This window comes from Macadamia integrifolia, unplaced genomic scaffold (assembly GCF_013358625.1).
Source record: "Macadamia integrifolia cultivar HAES 741 unplaced genomic scaffold, SCU_Mint_v3 scaffold2189, whole genome shotgun sequence".
In the NCBI taxonomy this organism is placed as follows: domain Eukaryota; kingdom Viridiplantae; phylum Streptophyta; class Magnoliopsida; order Proteales; family Proteaceae; genus Macadamia; species Macadamia integrifolia.
This window is the reverse complement of record NW_024868561.1, coordinates 54,519-75,620: the sequence shown is the minus strand read 5'-3', so window position 1 is coordinate 75,620 and position 21,102 is coordinate 54,519. Positions and strand designations below refer to the sequence as shown.

The 21,102-nt window shown below is 40.5% G+C and overlaps 2 protein-coding genes and 3 non-coding genes across 7 annotated transcripts; 1 reads left to right on the top strand and 4 right to left on the bottom strand.

Moving 5' to 3' along the window:
* Positions 1-2,680: 2,680 nt before the first annotated feature.
* LOC122066014 lies at positions 2,681-2,765 on the bottom strand. Its single transcript, XR_006136194.1, has one exon. It is a non-coding gene; the product is annotated as a small nucleolar RNA R38 (small nucleolar RNA).
* A 107-nt stretch (positions 2,766-2,872) lies between these two features.
* On the bottom strand, positions 2,873-2,962 carry LOC122066015. The gene has a single exon (XR_006136195.1). It is a non-coding gene; the product is annotated as a small nucleolar RNA snoR20a (small nucleolar RNA).
* A 105-nt stretch (positions 2,963-3,067) lies between these two features.
* Positions 3,068-3,149, bottom strand: LOC122066013. Its single transcript, XR_006136193.1, has one exon. It is a non-coding gene; the product is annotated as a small nucleolar RNA R38 (small nucleolar RNA).
* Positions 3,150-4,859: 1,710 nt separating this feature from the next.
* Positions 4,860-8,026, top strand: LOC122066008 (DNA repair protein XRCC3 homolog). Of its 3 annotated transcripts, none has more exons than XM_042629832.1 (3): positions 4,860-5,130; positions 5,861-5,954; positions 6,544-8,026. In XM_042629832.1, the coding sequence occupies exon 3, from the start codon at positions 6,990-6,992 to the stop codon at positions 7,872-7,874; it is 885 nt and encodes a 294-aa protein (XP_042485766.1). In that variant the 5' UTR covers positions 4,860-5,130; positions 5,861-5,954; positions 6,544-6,989; the 3' UTR covers positions 7,875-8,026. The 3 variants fall into 3 exon arrangements, with proteins under 3 accessions (XP_042485766.1, XP_042485767.1, XP_042485765.1); XM_042629833.1 differs by lacking the exon at positions 5,861-5,954 and adding an exon at positions 5,262-5,390; XM_042629831.1 differs by lacking the exon at positions 5,861-5,954.
* Positions 8,027-9,220: 1,194 nt separating this feature from the next.
* On the bottom strand, positions 9,221-14,007 carry LOC122066007 (eukaryotic translation initiation factor 5B-like). Its single transcript, XM_042629830.1, has 5 exons — positions 13,843-14,007; positions 10,888-11,448; positions 9,939-10,055; positions 9,710-9,829; positions 9,221-9,606 (listed from the first exon to the last, which is right to left on the bottom strand). The coding sequence occupies exons 1-5, from the start codon at positions 13,855-13,857 to the stop codon at positions 9,541-9,543; spliced, it is 879 nt and encodes a 292-aa protein (XP_042485764.1). The 5' UTR covers positions 13,858-14,007; the 3' UTR covers positions 9,221-9,540.
* Positions 14,008-21,102: the final 7,095 nt, after the last annotated feature.

Here is a 21,102-nt window from a genome sequence, read left to right as displayed (position 1 = left end):
ATAGAAGTACACAACTACCACCTAAAAATAAAGACTATGTCTGGGCATTTCTTACACCAGACTTACAAATTACTTCTCTCATATATATGCAAAAGATCCATACCATTCATGCGTGGATTCCTTCACCCACCAAAGACAAAAATGATAGGGCCCACTCTCTCCAAAACGTTCTTATTGACACGCTCAAGTTTCTTGTAAGTTCTAACTTCACAATTATAACTCTACATGGATAAGTTTTCCTAAGGCCACATGATCCAATTCACCATGGCCCATCACTACCATATACCATTGGGGGGCTGATGGGAAAGAGAGGGTGGGGAATGATGGGAGCATAGATTTAGTTCTCAATATTGGAATCGGTATGTGTCTCTAACAATATCAATGCTATACCAATCTAGATCAGATCATACTACAGCATGGCCAATATGGCTGATACAAAAGAATACTTGAAACATAGATGGGAGTAACATTGGACTGTACATCATTCAGCTACAAAACATTTTCCTTACCTATTTACCCCTCACAAAACCATTTAATGTCCCTCATTCTCATATAAGGAGCTAAGTAAATGGTAGCCCTTTTTCAAATAACTATTGTAACTAAACCAAGAGGCAAAAATGAAAGTAATTTAGTAACCGAAAAAATATACCAAACAATTCATATTTTTATTAGTAAAAGCAATATGAATCTTTATTACTCTTCTAGAAGTATGAATTGTTTAATATACCATTTAACAAATTTAAATACCCATCTTTTACACATTTTCTCTCAAAAGTTGCATCCCCCACTGTTTTTTGAATCCTCCTTGCACCAAAGGAATCCTAATTCTCTACTAACCCAGGGACGGTGGGAAGCAGCCAGCCGGTAAGGAGAAGAGTCAGTTGCAACCCTTTTTTGATAACAAAGTAAGAAATGAAGGGTATTTTAGTCTTTTAACAAACCACGATTCAAACTTTCAATGATCAGTATTCTAGGGAGGAGATCAAGTGAGCTGCGAAAAACCATCTGATAAAAAAAAATTGGGGGCTGAGATGTTAGGGGCACGTTGAACTTTTCTGTTGGCGAAAAAAAATAATGACACAAGGTAACCTTTTCTCATCCAATTATTAAAAGTTCGAGAATAAAGGAGGGCGGCGATATATGGTAGATGGGGTTCACATTAGAACCCACTCTTCCTTAACCAGCCGTGAAGGAAAATTGTGTACAAACCAAAATATCCCTCTTTTCCACATACTATTCTCCTTTCACGTCCCTCAATCAAAATTATCTCCCCTTTCGTTTCCCTACCACATTGACTCCACAAATTACAACCCACACCCTCCCCCTCAACCAAAAAAACACACCACCCTAACACTGAACCTTGTATAGACACATCTAGAATCTCTATCCTCTCCGATTCAATGTAACCCCAAAAACAAGGATTCAAAATCCATCAAAAACAACTTTCCCGCGACACATATTGGAATTCCCTTTATGCATATATAATTCCAATACAAAGTGGGCAACACATAGATTTTGAAACCTAAAACCGCTTAGTTTTTAAAAAAACCAAATCACTAACCTTTATTATACCACTACATTTTTGAAAACTTACGCCCAAAAGCCAAAATCCTCTCCCACAGTTACACCCAAAACCCGCTTTTACTAAATCCCAAAGAAGGAAACGCAATCGAGGAAGGGAGGAAACAAAAAGAAAAACGGAAGAAGCTCTGAATAAGCCTTTGCCTTCACCGTAAGCTTTCTGAGGCCCTTAATGAAAAAGCTTCCAAACACTTGGCTTTATCAGGAAGAATAAAACGCAAGAAATGCAAAGAGAAAAAAACACCAGAAACAATAATAAAGACAAAATTTTGTTCCGTCATTTCAATTTTAAATCATATATATATATATATATTATTAAAAAAAAAAGGTAAAAACTAAGGCAAACCCTTTTTTTGAGACAGATTCACCCAACACCATTTTTTTTGTTTTAAAACTGTATTTTGACATTAAAATTAAAAATACTATTTTTAATACAAAATGTTTCCAGAACATAATGACTACCAAACACAGCCTTGGTCTCTTTTGTTTATGCTTGGATAAATATTTTGGTGAATAATGGAGCAACAAGGAAAAAAAAAACCCTTGGATTTTCCTCAAAATCGGACCAATAAACCAAACAGTAGATTTGTTTGTGTTAAAATGAACAATTTTGATTTCTACCACCAATTTAGCAAAGTTTTGCCACTTACATATGCAAATATGATGACAGAAAATTGCTAGGGTGCCTCAGACCATCCTAGTTCTGATATATTCATCACTATGGAAACACACAAGACATTCACATTCAGCCTCTCTCTACTCATAAGTCATCATTGGCAACAGATGAGAAGAGAACAAAATCAGAGACTGTTGTACTTGTACCAATGGAATTCCATTCTCAAACTTCAAAATTTTGACAGAAAAGAGATTAACTTACAGAAAGCAAGCAAGAAACAGCAAAATCAACAACCAAAAATATGGAAGAAGATTAAAAAGAAGTTCATAGAAACTTGTACGAGATAAGAGAAAAATTAACAATAAAACCCTAGTGGCAGAAAATGAATAGCAAGACAAGGAAAGGGGATGAACTGCACAAGATATCCATAGAAAACCCATGAACAAAATCAGAAGAACAGAGAAGTAAGACTCCAAAGCTGTCATATTGGTCAGATTCAAAATAGATCAGCATCTATGCATCAGACAGGGATAACTGTACTATTCAAATTCTCCTCATCCTCAAAGCTTTTGAAGCCATAACAATCATCTTTGAAAAAATCAATCAAAATCAAAGAAAAAACAGGGATAGAACATAGAAGATCTCTGAAAATCCTTAATCAAACAATAGATTCAAGCCTCAGACCGTCCTAGTTCATGGAATTCAACATTAATGCAAGTACACCACATACTTACATTCAGTGAAACAAAAACTATCATCATTGGCTATATATATGTTCGATTATTTTTCTACAGAAAAAAATCAAGAAATTCAAAAGTTCATAACACAAATTCGAAAGATGATTACAGTAAGTAATGAAAAACCCACGGCAAAGATGTCAGAGTTGATAAACATCAGCATCAATAATCAGACAGGGATAACTGTTAATTTCAATATCTCATCATCCATAATGCCGCAGGAATTTACAGAAAAATAAAGCTAGAAATATTTTTAAAAGGAGGAAAAAAATCAAACTTTTGATGTTTCCAGAGGCATCAGCTCTTCCTATTCAACTAAAAATCATCATACCCAATCTAGTGATTGTGTATTCAAGTCAGAAAGTTCATCATTTGGCCTCTTCAAACTCTTAAAAAAAAATCAAAAGGTCAACAGCATAGAGAACTGAAAATCTAATTCCACAAACATGTGTGAAGAAGACGAAAAGGGGGAAAAAACAACAAAAAACTGAAGAAAACCTAGGGTTTTATGATCGGGAATTGGAGAATAAGGCACAAGGGGAACCAGCAACTTGTTGAGTAAGAGATAGATCATAGGCTTCGTAACCTGCAGAAAACGATTCTCACCATCCAAGGGAGGCTTCCAGTAGGGTTTCTGGTATATTACGCTACAACCTTGAGTCGAGGGATTTCAATTTATAGGGTTTCGCGGACTAACGTTAGGGTTTTCCATCCCTTTAAACAAAAAATTTGGGAAGAAAAGAAAAGCAGCGTGGCTTCGGCACCAGTGTAGGGATTAATGTGAATGTGCGTGGAAAGCATTAAGTGGCTTTAGGGTAGTCATTTTGATGGGTCTAAGGTTTTACCCATAATTATTTGGGAAAATGTTAGGTCTTCAATCAGAAAAAAAAAAAAAAAAAAAAAAAAAAAAAAAAAAAAAAAAAAAGAGTTTTATATGTTCAAACGAAGATCCAACGATTCTTGTCACCTTGTTTTCCACGTCTTTGTCAATGCCTTATTCTCCACGCCTTATCTCAAAATGTTGGATCATCGCTTAATTACGTAGTGCTCACCAAGTAGTTAGGGGTCAACTTGGGCAATGGGTGCTCAAGAGAAGAGTCGAATCCCATTCTAACCTCTTATGTGTCTTGACCCAGGAGCTACACTGTCTTTTACGATTTGAAGAACAAATTAGACGGATTTACCCATTTTTTTAAATTAGTGTGTTAGATCATTTTACTCTAATACCTACCTTACTGGTGGTATTTGATTTACCCTTCTTCTTTCTTTCTTTCTTTCTTTCTTTCTTTTTTTTTTTTTTTTTTCTTTCTTTTGTTTTTTAGATAGGAGGGGTATTCGACTTTAAGCCAACTAAATCATCCCAGGGCTCGTACATGACCCCGCGTCATGTACGAACCAGGAAGTACTGGCCCTAGTGAACATCAGGCGGATGGCCCCAAGGAATTATGTAGTGGCGAAGTTTTAATCACGAGACTACGCTTTTTGAGGCGGAGTCTCATGTCCCCTCCAAACCAGCTGTGCTAACCCCTTGAGGTTGATTCACCCATTTTTCTCCTTTCTTGAAATTAGTATGTTGGATATCTTACCAATGGATTGGTATTAGATCAGAGATCAGTCTCAGTCCCAGTTGATATTGATCTGATTCAGACGATCCTGATCAATCAGGTCTGATTTTTTAAACTATGTATTGGATTGAGACCAATCCAGATCGGAAAGATATATAGATTTATTTGTTTCTTGAAGATTTGGTTTTTTTTTTTTTTCTCTTACATTTTAATCGGGCCAAATCAGGGTAACCCGATAAGATCAATAGAAGCCAATCTTATCCCATATTCTAAGTTCTAAATTCTTGGGGAAATAGCCGAATCTAAACTCTTTCTAATTTTTATCCCCCAACCATGGGTGAAAAAAATCAGACCGATTCAATCGAACTGATCGGACCGATCCCATTCTAAAAACTAGGGTTGAGGCACCTTTCGACGATTCTCACCGATTCCATCGGCCGGAAGGGAAGCGATCCCGATTCCTGATCGCTTCCGGGATTTTAAACCTTGGGTTGTCGTAATCTTTCAGAGCACGAACCTCCTCTTCTCCCTTCTTCTTCCTCCTTTGCCCTTTCTCAGAGAAACCATATATTACCACCGCGGCATGTCAGCCCCGTACTCCCGCCGCCCTGCGACGACAAGCACTCCTCGGGTAAGTTCCCGCCCTCTCTCTCTCTCTCTCTCTCTCTCTCTCTCTCTCTCTCTCTCTCTCTCTCTCTATATATATATATATATATATATACTCCATTGTTCCCTCTGACTGTCTGACTCTCCCTATTTCAGTTAAGCCCACAATCCTCTGTGTGTTTCTCTGCAAACCCTAGTATTAGAGCCAACGCTCACCAGAATCGGAGGATTTAGAATACGAGTTGGCAAACAATTCAGAGCAATGGCTCACCAAAATCAGTAGAGGTTAATGCATGCTTTTTAAGAATAAGTTCCAAATTATTTCGAATATGGGTTTTTATATAGTCTGCATTTCTTACAGAATCTGACCAAATTCTTGAATTTGAGAGACGAATTATTCTGAATATTTTACGCCTGCTTAGTTATTTCGAGTCCGAATTTTTCAACTATATTCTACCCAGTTTCAGACCATACCAGGGTTCGTTTTCCTGTTCTATTCTGGATTGTATTTATTCTGGTGTAGTTACCATTTGAGTCTTCTGTTTCAGTTATATTGTTAATAGGAACTTTGGTAGTTGCTTTAAGTGATATTTTTCCATGTCTGATGAGAGTTTGGGCTTTAAGTTAAGAGCTAAGCTGGTTGTCCTAGTCTCATCATGAATTCAGAGTTGTTTTCTTCTAGTCAGTCCAAGAGAGTTTTATGCCCTTTTACATTGCGTTTTGGTTCTTAGTAATTGCTATTTAATTTGTTATAGGTTTTTGTCATCTTCCAGTGGAATAGTTATGCAGTATATCTCTCTCTCTATACAAGCATATGTAGCAGGCCATTAATTCATTCGAGTTTATGCGGTAAAGTTTTCTGTTTTCTTTAGCTTTTTGTGTGCCTTGCTTTGGAGGTGGATCCTGACTTTCTTAATCAGCCTATTTGGGATTTCAAATTAGATGTATGGGTTTCGCCGACAATCAGATTCGGGTCTTTCAACAGTTTAGTAATCTTTGTTTTGTCTTCAGTTCGTTAATTTACTGATTAGTACCACTGTTGTTTTCATTATCTCTGAGTCTAATTGGTCAGTTGAAGTTTTGAAAATAGAACAACCTGTTTATCTGAATTCCTGATTACTCAGGCCAGTAAATCAGTTTCTGTTCATGCCAGATTCAGATCCAGATTGGCTTTCTTGTCAATTGCAACTTGCATCTTGCATCTTGCATCTTGCATCTTGTTAAAGACTGGGTATACATATTGTGTTTCATATGTATGCAAAAATTTATATTGTGTTTTTGTGTCTTTTTTCTTGATGAAATTATAAGCAAACTCGTGTTCACTGTCGTTTTCCCATTTCATAACTCTATAACCAACAATTAATTTTTGAAACTCATATGACTGTCAATTGAGTGCTTGTATTTGTATTGATCTGCATTTTATACATGTAATCCACAGATATGCGATTGTGGAGTGCGATTATTAGGCTGTGTTTGGTGACACTCTCCGGAATTGATTTCATTGATTTCTTGCTCACCGGGAGCAGATAGTGACCAAAATAACGGTTAGCGTGCTGCTATTCTGTGAAATCCTACCTCCATCTCCCCATCCCCTCTTCTTCAAATGCCTATTCAAAATTTGCGAAAGACTAACCCCATCTCCCTGTTTCTTCTTCTTCTATAAAACTCCATTTCCCCATCTCCTCTTCCTTATACTGTGGCTTAGTGGTGCTGCCAACAATGACGGACAACAATTCCTCCGGCGCTGCTGCAAATCCTCATCCTTAGTTGAGCTGTTGTTGTTCCTCCTCTACAAAAAAGTTGGGAGACTCTTAACAGATCCAAAGATTCACTGCTTCCTAGTTCCCACAATAGGTCCAAAATCCTCTCTCCAGAAACTCTCTGATGAAACCAGAAAACCCCCTCCACCTCCTCTCCCAGAAATTGAGCACTGGCTGTCCGATCATTGATCGTGTCCTCTCCGGTGGCATCCCCTGCAACTCTATCACGGAACTCGTTGCCGAGAGTAGTTGTGGTAAAACCCAACTCTGTCTCCAACTCCTTCTCTCTGCTCAGCTCCCTATATCTCATGGAGGCCTTAAAGCCTCTTCTCTCTACATCCACTCTGAATTCCCCTTCCCCCTTCGCCGCCTCGAACAGCTCTCCCTCTCCTTCCGCTCATCTTACCCCCACCTCTTCCCCCCTCAAGATCCTTGTGATTTCATCTTTGTTCGTGCTGTCCAATCTGCTGATGAATTACTTGTTCTATTAGACAGAATTGATGCTCTGCTCACACACCCACCTTCAAAATTACCAGTGAAGTTGGTTGTAATTGATTCGATTGCGGCACTCTTTCGTTCAGAATTTGAGAACACCCCTGCTGATCTCAAGCGAAGGTCGTCTTTGTTTTTCAGGATTTCAGGGAAGTTAAAATCGCAGGCGAAAAGGTATGGACTTGCTGTTGTGGTCACAAATCAGGTTGTCGATTTTGTGGCATCTGATGGTGTTAATGGGCTGAGAGTTGGAAATATGAGGTGCTTGTATTCATCTGGAAGACAGATTTTCCCTGCGTTGGGGTTGGCCTGGGCAAACTGTGTAAATTCAAGGTTGTTCCTGTCGAGGAACGATGAGATTGTCGGTTGTGATTCAAGGTTGGAGGATGGAGGAGTTAAGGGTACAGGTGTTGTGAGGACTAGAAGGAAATTGCAGGTCGTTTTTGCACCTCATTTACCGGAAGCTTCTTGTGAGTTTGTGATTGTGAGAGAAGGGATTTTTGGAGTGAACATGTAAAGATTCTTTTTAATTTTCTTTATGTATTTTGGTTTTTGTATTTTGAGGGAGCTCTGAGACATTGTTTTTTGAGATATGTGGCTCTCTGTAACACGTTGAATGTATCCTTGTTTTTGCCCATCAAAAGAAATTTGAATTTGAATCTTTCTGTATGTTTTTTCCTCACAATTGTGCTGTAGTTTCTCTGTTTACAAAATTGAGTGAATTGGAATAAATTCAACAGAAAGAAGCTGTTATCACTATAATTCGATTTTCGTTCTGCAAATTATTTATTGATGGGAAACAGGTAAATGAAAAATCTGATTGCATGAAGCTGAACTGTCTGATCTGGTATACTGTTTTGGATGATGGAGAAAAGCAATTACCACAAAAAGTATCCTTCAAGTTTTCAGGACAGTTGAAAGATTTGTTGGTAAAAACCATAAACTCACATGTTGGCCTAGTTTAGACTTCAGTAGGAGTTGACGATTCACTTATGGTCTTGTAGAACAGTTCAAGTTGATTTGTTAGATTTGAGGGATTTGTAATTTGAACGGAATGCCTAAATTAAGCTGAGAAAAAAAAAAAAGCCTAGATGTGATAGTATTTCAAAGCATTGTGGTTTTTCCATTGATGTCATCAAGGGCATGGACTTCCACAAGGTTAGCCAGTTGGTTCTAAAAGATTGGTTCACAGATATAGATGATGAATTCACAAAACTTGAAATGCTTTTCTATCTTCAAGGGTCAGTTAAGAATACTTAGCCAAAATCTGTGGTTTTGTTCCAAATCATCACCTGCCTGAAACTATTACCAAATCCTGGGAATGAGGAAACCCTTACATCTTCAAAATGTAACCAGACTAACTTGTTCAGACTTCAAGCACATGGATATAAATATGCAATTCTACAAGATGTTTGGAGGACTAAATGAAATTAATTAATTGTAGCTGTGCTCCAGAGAGCTTCATATCTCAAAAAAATTCTCTACTGCTATGCTAGGACACAGGATCATAGATGGAAGGAATGCAAGACCCATGCATTGGGAAGTGACCCTTTCTCGGATCACAACGATTCAAGTTTCTCTCATTCGGGTCTCTCTCACCCAATATCCAGCTTTCTCCCTACTGCCAGTTTACTTGATCCAAAAGGGTTCAAATTCTTTGTCCCTTCATCAGTGATATTACAGAATTTCCTTTGCCCCCTACTGCTCTTCCTTTTTAGGGTTTGGATTAACCACTAGTTCAATCAGTTCCATTTCTAATTCACTCTCAAACGTTCAACTAAGGTTTTGACAATGCCAACTGCCGACCTTACATAACCCCTTCTTTGACCGCACTGAGATCAAGCAGCATAGAAGATACTGGAGTAGGTAGCAACATAGAAAGGATTCCAGCAATTTAAATTGTAAGCAGGTTTCTGAGATGAAACAAATATAAACAAAAATTGCAAGGTTAATCCTCCCCCTTGTAAAGAAACATTTCAAAAGCTCTGGCAAAAAAATAATCATCCCTCCACTAAAAGCTATAGACAATATACATCTACTTGCTGCAACAAAGTTATTATCAAATAGCAGCAGAAGAAAACTTTTTTTTTTTTTTTTTTTTGGGGGGGGGGGCGGTGTGGGGGGAGGAGGTTTTAAATTTCTGTATCTCCTATAAGCACAGGCACAGTGCGATTGAATGCAACTCATTGTATCCCGAAAAGACTCTTCAGCTTCCCTACCAGCTTCCGATCCTCAACGGACAGTTTATCCTGCAGGAGGGAAAAACTAACTTGACTGCACATATTGTGGGAGGGAAAACTTCCCAACAGTACACAATGAAATTACCATTTTTGATAATTGCAAGAAAATTACCTGATAATTAGATTCCAGATAATCTAATGACCTCTTAGTGATGTGGCTAACAAGCTCATCACCCTCAGTAAAATGCCTCCCAAATTTCTTTGGTTCCTCCTTGAGATTGGTGTGCCATAGCTACAATGCAAGAGCAAATTGAATTAGAATCGTTGCAAGTACACAAGCCTCTTCTTTTGAACAAACATTTACTTAAAACCTTTTAAGTCCCCACTGAACTGCTCCTCACCTTCACCATCACCTTTGTGCCTTTCTCGACCTCATCAACCTCTTCATTTATTTTCATGGCTGAAATTTCCCCAACATCCATAAAATCCCTTGAAGGAATACATATTGGAGTGCCAACCTATGAAAAATGCAGTTAAGATATAATCGGAGGTATCTTACACAAATGTAAACCAGATGAAAAAGAATACCATGGCAGCTGATCCTTACTCCAGGATTCCTCTCATCAAAACCAGAACGCACACACACACCCCCTCCCAATGACCAATCTTTCCACTTAAACAGGAATAACTATCTTACATCCATAATAAAGAACTTGCACACAAATATTCATCATAAATTTCCACAAAACTGACATGCTTAATGTCGCAAAAATGTGAAGCTCCAAAAGAAACATCCTCTAAAAAGACAAACAAATCCCATTTTGTGTCATTGCCAGGCTTAGCATAGAAACTTAGTTCTTCAAGAATTCAACAAGGCCTCCAGATTCCGACTCAAAATCCTTAATGTTGCATACAATCTCTAAATGCATTTAACATACATAAGATGGCAATTACAAAAATGAAAAATAGAGGTATCATTGCTCAGTTTAGGTTCCAGGCATTGGACAACAAAAGTGATGACCTAACCTAGGGAAAAGAAATTGACTCTCATTAACAACAAGCAAGATTAGTTTTTGTTTAAAGAATTCATTTAAAGTATTTCAGGTTCACTGTGAAATCGATGCCATTAGCATTACAATGCTTAAAACCTTTACTCCGAATATAGAAACTGAAAAGGAGAACACGCAAAGCCAAAGGGATTTTTTTTTTTGGTTCAGGGTGGGGTGAACCCCATAGAAAGTTCAGCCTACAAAACAACAATGGTTCTAATGGGTTGCAACAGCCAAATAAAAGTTTGCCAGGTCTTGCCATTAAAAAGAGTAAACAAGAAGAAACTGAACCAAAACTTACCTTAGCTATGCCCTCAATAACTTCCACCACCAAAATGATGGGGTCCTTCGCGTTTAAAACATAATTTGGTATAATCCGCAGAACACATGGGAATATTACTTCTTCTACGGCTTCTTTTTCTTTCTTGAAATCATCAGCATAGCTTTTAAACTGAATAACCAAATTATCCATGACATCGTCAGTTAATATTTTAACTCCAAACTCTTCTGCAACCGCACGGGCCTCCGGTGCCACTTTGACATTAAGTGCCAAGATGGTGGCAAATACCTTCTTCCCCATGACAGAAGCCTGATAGACACTGCTCCTTGTTACAGGACCAAGGCCTATACCAAACACTGGTATATTCACTTCTGGGCGTGTCAAGAACTCCATAAATGCTTTCAAGAAATTAAAACTAGAGGCTTGCACACAGACACCATCACGGGAAGGGACAAGTTTTTGATTCACGAATGAATTCAACTTGCTCACCATTTGCAATGGTAATTCACCAGTGACTTCCACATCATCATCGGATTCCAAAACATAGGAACCAGCAGCTGCCATGGCATGATGTTCAATGCCCTGCAAGCAACACAATACCTAGTCCTTTAAAATCCCACTCCACAATTGCATCTGTGAATTACATGTATAAAATGCAAATACAAAAATACTAAGTAGGCAGTCATTCGCATTTCAAAAATCAATTGTGCTTAGAGAAGTTGTGAATGGGGAAATGATGCAGATCTGAGAGATGGTACAGCTGGCGGTGAAAAGAGGAAGTGCTTGAGGAGAAATGAGAGATCCCAAGATGGGAGAGAAAACAGAGAGAGGAGAGGGAAGGGAAAGGCAATAGCCTCACTTTAAAATCTAACTAACTCTTACTTCATTCATTCAAAATGTGAGGTGGCCTTAGGCCTACATTGCTTTAAATAAAATTGATAAATAAAACAAGGTAGAAATCTACACATGCCAATCAATGGGCTGATGTGGCAGTATCCTAAACTGAATTAAATTTTAAGGAAAATATATTTCTCACATGCATTGACAGATAAATAAGTGACCTTGACACCCAATAAAGAAGCCAAAACAGACTCTAATATGTGACTGGAGTAAACAGTTCTATGTCCAGTCAACCATCAATAAATAAATATTAGGTAAATTACAATTGAAGTACCCAATGTTTAAGAAAACTAGTTTGGGGTACCTCATGTCTGAAATGTTATGTTTGGGATTCATTATTAACCAGTTCTGTACTTCTGTTTATGACTTTAAATGTTTCCAACTTTGTTGCCCATGGCCACTCCCCCCCTCTCTCCTCTCTCTCTCTCTCTCTCTCTCTCTCTCTCTCTCTCTCACACCAACACCATCTCCACCCCAAACCCTCACCTTTGCCCCAAACCCACCCTTTGCCCAACTCTCTGCAACTCCCTCCCAGCATCCTTGCAACTCCCTGGCCCCCCTCTCCCGGTGATTTTAGAAATGACGATCCTAACACTACAAAAGTTTATAAAAGGGTTTAAATTCAAATACAGAGATTACAAACCTCATGCTCGTGCTCATCAAGACAAACTTTTTGTAGTACTTGGTCTTCCCCTAGGTATCAAACACATCTCTCCAAAACTTGCTTTTCCGGTCATCTACAATGAATCAAACAGAGAGGGCACTCACCACTAGGGGTGTGACAGGTCCCGACTGGGGCCGGGTTTTTTTAAACTCCAGCCCAACCCTGAGTCCCAAAGCCCAAGTTAAGACACAATAAGGCAGGCCCCACCGTCTCTCTCTCTCTCTCTCTCTCCTCAAAACCACCTAACTGAGGATTTGTACGGGGGAGGGGCTCCCATATGCTCAAAAAAGGATTCAGGCATCGTGGGAAGCCCTCTCTCTGTCTAATTTTTAATCACTTCCTTCACCTGATCCTCTGTCAAGATGGATGATGTTTGCACATGCCAATGTTTACATTACATATATCGATTTTCCTTTCCGTGCTCACCAAATCAAATCATACACCTTAGAAAAAGATTGCAAAAAATAAAACGGCAACTCCAGCACTGCACAAGGCTATACAAGACTCTTATCGGTGAGAGAAAGATGAGACATATACAGACAGAGAAGGATCATTTTAGTGGGCAGTTATTTTTAGTCAAGCTATAACATGTAAGAACATAGTTCCAACATATTCTGAACTCTGAAGCAACTTAATTCAATAGAAAAGTAAAACTCCTCCAGTTGATATTGAAGGATGATTCAAGGTTCATTGAATCTAAGCTACACTCCATTTTGCAAGAAGAAGAAGGGGAAAAAAAAGTGAAAATGAAACTGGGTCAAGAGTCGAGACACATGTTTTCAGCATTAAGAAAATTTGCCCTCAGGTCAAGCGAGATTGCTAACCAGTGACATCCTAGTGAAGAGAAAACCCTGAGATTATTGAACCCAGTAATATTGCAAACAGATTCATGAAACGATCTCTCACCCCACAAAACCCATGCCAAAAACTCTGAAGACCTTTTGGTTGTTATTGCTGCAAAACTGATAGAAAATAATCTCTAGTTAAATATAATATATAATATATTACAATCTATCCCTCCATAACAAAGTGAATGACTGGTAAACTATGCAAGTTCTATAACACCTATACGTACAGCGGATCCGATATTGTGGATATGCCAGCCAGCCAACCAACCATGGGTGGTTACCGTCTCAACTAGTTCACAGAAAGTTGGCATTACACATGAACAGATTGATTTAGTATCTTTTACTAATTTACTCTTTGAACATAATCCGCTCGATCACACATCAATAGAGCATCCCAAAAATTTTAAAAAATTAAAAAAATTAATAACAATAGAGCATCAACCTCCCCATTCAATGGGTCAGATGGGCTGGGGTCTAATAGAAATCGTAGAAGGAACAACACATTCAAGTTACGGAGAAAATAGAATCCCAAAACCCTAAACGAGAGAGAGAGAGAGAGCGAACCTCTGCCTGGGGCATGATCGCTGGCAAAGAAGAAGACAAGTAACTAGCGGCAACAGCCGTCGCCGGAGATGAGAAAGAACCAGACTGAAACCCTCAACAGAAAGCGAGAGCCTTAAGTTTCTAATTTACGATTGAAGAGTACCCTAGAGCTTCGGGAGACCGTTGGAGGGGCCGAGGAGGTATTTATAGTATAGCAAACTCTTCAAACAAGGGGTATTTATGACAAATCCTTTTCCCAATAAATATATATATATATATATTACAAGGAGGTGGCGCTTTTTCTGGATGGATTGAAACGGTTCACTGATGAATGTTCAAATAGGTGTTTTTGCTCATTTTCATGCTCTTAATGGTGACCTTTTTCCTGAAAAATCAAACTCCATCCTAAGTTTAAGATCTTTCTTTGGTGAATTGTCCATGATAGGATACTGAAGATAACCTGATAAAATTGGTGGATATTGACCCTCACTGTGGTTTCTGCCACACAGATCATGAATATTTGTGGCATATTCTCTTGGACTCCGAGTTTATTCGAAGAATTTGGGCTGCTAGGCCATTGGGCCTTAGATCAAACAGATTTCATGTCTCTTATTTCAAGCCCTTACTTATGTATTTCTTTAATTCCAATGATATTTCTAGAAATAAATTTACCTTCTGTTTTTTCCACTTTCATGATAATTTGTCGTTGTATTTGGAATCATAGAAACCAAGTTATTTTCAACTCTGAAAAACTAAACCCAAATGTCATCCTTAAAAACCGTCAATTTCTGGATGACTAATAGTTTGGCTGAGAAATGGATCAGCAGCAGGTGAGCAACTTTACAGCCTCCCCCTCCTATTCCCTCCCTAGTAATGATAATTTAACTCTTGTAGTCATAGGTATAGCTGACAGTCTTAACAAAATGTCTGGATGGTCAGTGGTGGGGGTGTCAATTCCTAAACCGAACCGGTAAAACCGGCCGGACCGAACCGATAACAACCCGAACCGAACCGAACCGAAGCCTTATTGGTTCGGTTCGGTTTCAAGTATTGTAACCCCAAAACCAAACCGAACCGCACCGAAAACCGGATGAACCCGAACCCAAACCGAAACCGGCTCAAAACCCGGACCGAAACCGAAACCAAACCGGTAAGAAACCGAAACACTCCAAAATTCATTAAAAAAAATCAAAATTTGAATAGTTTTGTATACATTTGTATGAAAAATCGAATCCAAACTAGACCAAAAACCAAAACCAACCCGGTTACAAATCGATTTAAGAAACCGAAGTTCAGCAGTTCAGCATTTGGTTGTTTCCTAATGGCTCCATACCGGTTTAAAAAACCGATCCAAACCGAAATGAACCTGATAAATCCAAACCGGTACCAACCCGAACCCAAACCCAAACCGCACCGAAGCCGACACCGGACCGAAACCGATAAATCCTTAATGGGTCGGTTTCGATCAGTTCCAAAGTCACACCGAAACCGGTGGAACCGGACCGAAACCGCACCAACCCGGACCGTTGACACCCCTACCCAAAACGATGCAGAAGATAATGGAAAAACAAGAACACGCGATGCACACAGATTTATGAGGTTCGACAAGATTGCCTGCATCCTCGGTGAGATGAGATCCTGCTTCACTATCAATAGAGAATAGGGTTACAACGCTCATCCTCACACCTCTCAGTATTGCTTGCATTACAGAGAAAGATGCCCTCGCTATAAATATATGGTGAAAAATCCTAATCCAGAAAGTACAAAACTGCCCTTAAATAAAAAATTCGAATAGGACTGCCGTCTTGCCTGTCGAGGCCCATGCACCAGTATTCCCTAGATTAAACTGTGACGGAATACAAGACATCGCACACCATCATCAACAACCATGTAATCCTTGAAATATTTTCCCCCTCATCTTTAATGTATAGTTCTAATCCAAATAGCCCACACTTTTAAATGCTTTCTTATAATGCAACGCATCATCAAGAATTTCAAAGGTAGAATTCCATCTTGTAGCTACATCTCCATGCAAGCCCCTATTCATAGTCATTCCTAATTGTTCACAACATTCTTCAAACTTGATCTTCCTAACTTGTGAGCTTTTAAAAAATTTAACACTGTCTCAAACCTTCTGAATAGACGAATCAATTAATTTGAGGCCATTTTGGACTTTAAGGTTTAAAGTATGAGTATAGCAACGAATATAGAAAACCTTTTCTTTACAAACCAATGCATTCTTCGCCATTAGAGTAGTTCTAAAAAAATGAAAAACCCACATTATTGGCAATCACATTATCAGTGGTTACAAAAAACAATCTCTCTTCAAGCTCCCGCTTAATCAAAATCTTTCTCATAGCCTCACCAATATTTACACCCGAGTAAGGAGGTGTCAAGTAAGGCTGCAAAATGGTTGGGTTGGGTCGGGCTTCTTAAAAACCCTAGCCCAACCCTGAGTCCCATTAGCTGGGGCCAAGCCTGCCTTGAACACTGATCAGGGCCTAAGAACATCAACCTAGACTCAACCCTACAGCGCTTAGCCCAGACTTGCCTTGATTGGCATTGATTGGACAGGGCCGGTCCCTGATTGGCCTTGACCTTGGTTTGCCATCTAAGGCTGGGAATACCCTGGCCCTACAAAATATGAAATAAGTAAAAATTCATTAGTCTTTGCATCTAAATACCTTGGAATTGAAAATTAAAATAAAAATTAAATCTAAAAAGCATCATTTGATGAGAAATTTAAGCAGTTTATACAACTATGGTTGTCACACCCCGTTCTCACAGAACCGGGCCAGTGACCGGGTTAACATCGGTTAACCCAAACCTGCCAGGATCATCAGATACTGTATTCCACCACAGCATACACACAACTAATATAAACTCATCAGATCAGCGGAAGACTAAGTTTTACCTGTGAATAATCCCATAATACTTGATACCCGGATTGTGATACAATAATTATATACATTTGGGCCCGAAGGCATGATATTTACACAAAAAGAATAAAATTCAAATATCAAGTACATAAGGAAATCCACCAAAACAATCAGAGTACACAGCTCGGCTCAGTTTCAAGGCTGGAGCTCGGCTCGGCATCAAGGGTTGAGCCCAGCTCGGCATCAGGTAGTAGAGCTCAGCTTGGCCTCAGAAGTGGAGCTCAGCACGGCCTCAAAACTGCTGTCCCGCAGCACAGCTCTCACACGAGCAGTCAGTGTCGTGCTCTAACTCCTCAGGGGTCCACCAGTCCTCTTCAGGAAACTCGACTATGGGACCCACCCCGTGCTCCTCAGATGTATGACCTGCAAAATCATCTAAAAAGGGGCGTATACGTGGGATGAGCTCACTAGCTCAGTAAGTGGTAAGATGGACCACACAGCAGTCCACACATCAAAACACATCATATGCACTACATGCCATGCTATACATTTTAAATCACATCCACCTAAGCAACATTACTAAGTCCTTGGTTTTAGTGCTACTACAACCACAGTGCGCGTATACTCCGGGTACGAGCAGCGAACTCCCTCCCGCGATACGCCCATAGGGCTGTCGGAGAAGGCCCACCGTGAGTACTCGGAAAAGTAAAGACAATGCCGTCCACCGGCTCTCGACAGAAATGTAAATGACTGAAAATAAAGGTGCTGACTCCAGCAATTTAAAAGCAGTACGATTGGCCCTCTTGAATGTACCACCGGGGTTGCCGACTGTCCTACATGACTCGTCGGGCGTTATGTTTAACCGCCACAGTAACCCGACACCCGCGACCACTGCTTCCCCCCAAATGATAACCCAACACCTTAACCCCTATTGGGAAGGGTCGTAGCACGGGATGGTGAAAATCCTAATACCGCATGCTCCTATATGACAATAGTACGATTGCATAGTGCCTTCGTGTCCCATTCCACGGGCCACCAATGCACTCGTTTCCAAGCCGACTACGGCATCTAGTCTATCAATGCATCATGCACCATGATGTCCACATTCAACATATAAACATCTCATTCAATTCGCATTTAGAAAGTAAACATAGCACATATGCATAACAATGTGAGGAATGACTAAACTACATAGCATATTCATGATGGCATGACTAGACTAGATAAAATTAAATGAATGCCAAACAATGCCTTCAAACAAGGCCAAACGTCCTCTCCCCACTTACCTGCAGCATACAAGGATTCCTGTTCGGTACGGGTGAGATCCGGTGCGAATCGGGTAGGATTTGGTGAACCTAACATAATTGAGCAGGGTTAGTACTTCACCATTTGGAATCAAAATCAATGAGATTCGATGAAAAAATCATGCTTAGAACGTCAAAAGAAGGTCACACGTCCGATTTGGGTCCAATCGGACGTAAGAATCACCTTCGGGGCCACACGGGTGGGTCAAACAGGCGGGCAGTCTGGCCCACCGGTCCTACCCACCGGTTTGGACCGGCGGGTAGGGGCCCGCCGGTATGGCCCGCCGGTTCCATCCACCGGTTGAGCCAGGGGCCCCTGCTAGGACCGGCGGGTAGAATGGCCCACCGGTTGGCCCGCCGGTTGGGCCCGCCGGTTGTGCCCGAAGGCCCCCCTTGCCCTCTCAGGTGGGTGCCCACAGGCGGGTAGGGGCCCACCGATTGCACCCACCGGTCTTGGCGGGAAAAACCCTGTTTCTTCCCAACTTCCTCCATTCTTTGGGGATTCAAATGGGGCTTTTCCCCACCCATTCTTCACACATTCAAGGTCCTATAGGATGGTTCTAACCTAGATCTAGGTTAGATTCAAGTGATGCGAAACCATCTTACCTTCTTTGCTCAAGAACAACTTCAAACCCTCCAAATCACTTCAAACCCACAATGCTTCTTCCACCTTGTCAATACCTCTTCAAATCCTTCAAGGTCAACACATAAATCATCTATTAAACCTTAGATTCATCATTTCAAAGGGGATTTACAAGATCTCAAGAAACCCTACTCGAATCAAGGGTTTAAGCTTGGGTATGGTGAATGTTTAAGGAACCCGACTTTGCTTACCTCCAAATGTAGATCTAGAGTTGAAGATCACTCTTCCGGCGTCGGAATGGGAAGATCAAGCTTCGGCGCCGCTGAAATCCTTCTCTTCTTCCTCCTCCTTCTCTTCCCTTCTTCTTCCCTTTCTTTTCTCTCTCCTCTTTACTATCCTCACCAACGTACGGGTGTCATAAATGAAAGAAAAGAAAATCATAAAGCTATATATATAATTCCTCATTAAGTGAACAGTGCACATGGATGGGTCACTCAGGTGGGTGGGTGCACCCACCTGTCCGCCCACCTGAGGCCAAAACTTGGGATTTTGATAGAGTTTGGGCCTCGGTGCGAACCCCACCCCTGGCATCCGATGTAGCATACGTATATACCTTAATATATGGCTACAATACCTGCTTTATCTGTACATGGCTTTATGGTAGGTGCATGTACACGACTTGGGCACTCCCGTCTCTTCTGGCACTGGCTCGGACTTGTCGGGCCAGCCGGTGTTTAAGGTCACCCTTGCCATCATAGCCCACAAGGAGGCCACTCTAACTCCCTCTGGTTCGGTTCCTGCATGGTTTAACCTGGTCAACCGCGTAATCAGATTGGGTTTAAGAAGTAGGGTATTACATTACCCCCCTTTCTGAAAAATTTCGTCCTCGAAATTGCGTACCTAGTTGATAAAAAAGATAAGGGTACTTGGCTCGCATTTCATCCTCTACCTCCCAAGATGCTTCTTCAAGTGAATGATCAGCCCATCGCACCTTTACATAGGAGATGGAGCGGTTGCGAAGGGTTTTCACCATCCGGTCCAAAATTTCAGCTGGCTGTTCTGTATAGGTCATATCAGCTTCTAGGTACTCTGGTTCCACGGGTAGTACATGAGATGGATCATGTACATATCTCTTCAGCATGGATACATGGAATACATTGTGAACATCCCCAAGTGAAGGTGGCAGAGCAAGCATGTAGGCTACTAAGCCAACCCGGGATAAGATCTCAAATGGTCCAATGTATCTTGGGCTCAACTTCCTTTTTCTGTGAAACCTTTGCAACCCTTTAGTAGGAGAGATCTTGAGAAATACCTTTTTTCCTGGCTGAAATTCAATATCTTTTCTACGGATGTCCGCATAGCTCTTTTGACGGGACTGAGCTGCTTTAATCCGTTCTCTAATAACGTCGACTTTGTCACAAGTCATCTGTATCATCTTAGGTCCTAACATTCGACGTTCACCTACCTCATCCCAATACAAAGGAGTTCTGCACTTCCTGCCATATAACGCCTCATACGGTGCCATCCCGATTGTAGCTTGGTAACTGTTGTTATATGCAAACTCCATAAGAGGTATATATTCTTCCCAACTGCCACTCATCTCCATTGCACATGCCCTGAGCATGTCTTCTAATATCTGTATGGTTTGCTTCGATTGACCATCCGTCTGTGGGTGAAAAGCAGTACTCAAATTCAGCTGTGATCCCAAGGCACGCTGTAAGCTTTTCCAAAATCTAGAAGTGAACCTTGGGTCCCTATTTGAAACAATGCTCACTGGCACTCCATGTAAGTCGCACTATGTTGTCCATGTAAAGTTGTGCTAGTTTGGTCATGGAGAACTTGGTCTTGATAGGAATAAAATGAGCAGTCTTGGTTAGCCGATCCACGATTACCCATATCGCGTCCATTCCCTTAGGTGTACTTGGTAGTCCGGTGACGAAGTCCATTGTAATCCTTTCCCACTTCCATTCTAGTACTGGGAGTGGCTGAAGAGTACCATAAGGTCGATGCCTCTCGACTTTTACTTTCTGGCAGGTAAGACAAGTCGCCACATACAAAGCTATGGTGACTTTCATGTTTGGCCACCAGTAACTTTGTTTGAGGTCTTTGTACATCTTGGTACTTCCTGGGTGAAGTGAGTACTCAAGGCTATGTGCTTCTTGCACTATCTTGTCTTGTATATCCAAATCATCGGGTACACACAATCTGTCTTGAAACATCAATGCCCCATCACTGGCTAAAGCAAAATCTGGGTCGTTCATTGTTTGATCTTGAACCTTAACTCTGATCCGCTGAAATTCAGGATCCAAAGATTGCTTCATTATCACTTCTTGCCTAATCGCCGGATGCACCTGTAGAGCCGTCAAGGATATCGTCAACCATTTAAGGTTTTCTGGTTGAGGTTCAAGCTCTAAGGTTGCCCCCTCATATAAGAGGGTTTCATCCATTAGCATCGCCTCTTGCACGAGTGGTGGACTGACTGCTAAGTATGAGAGCGACACAGTCTGTGTCTTCC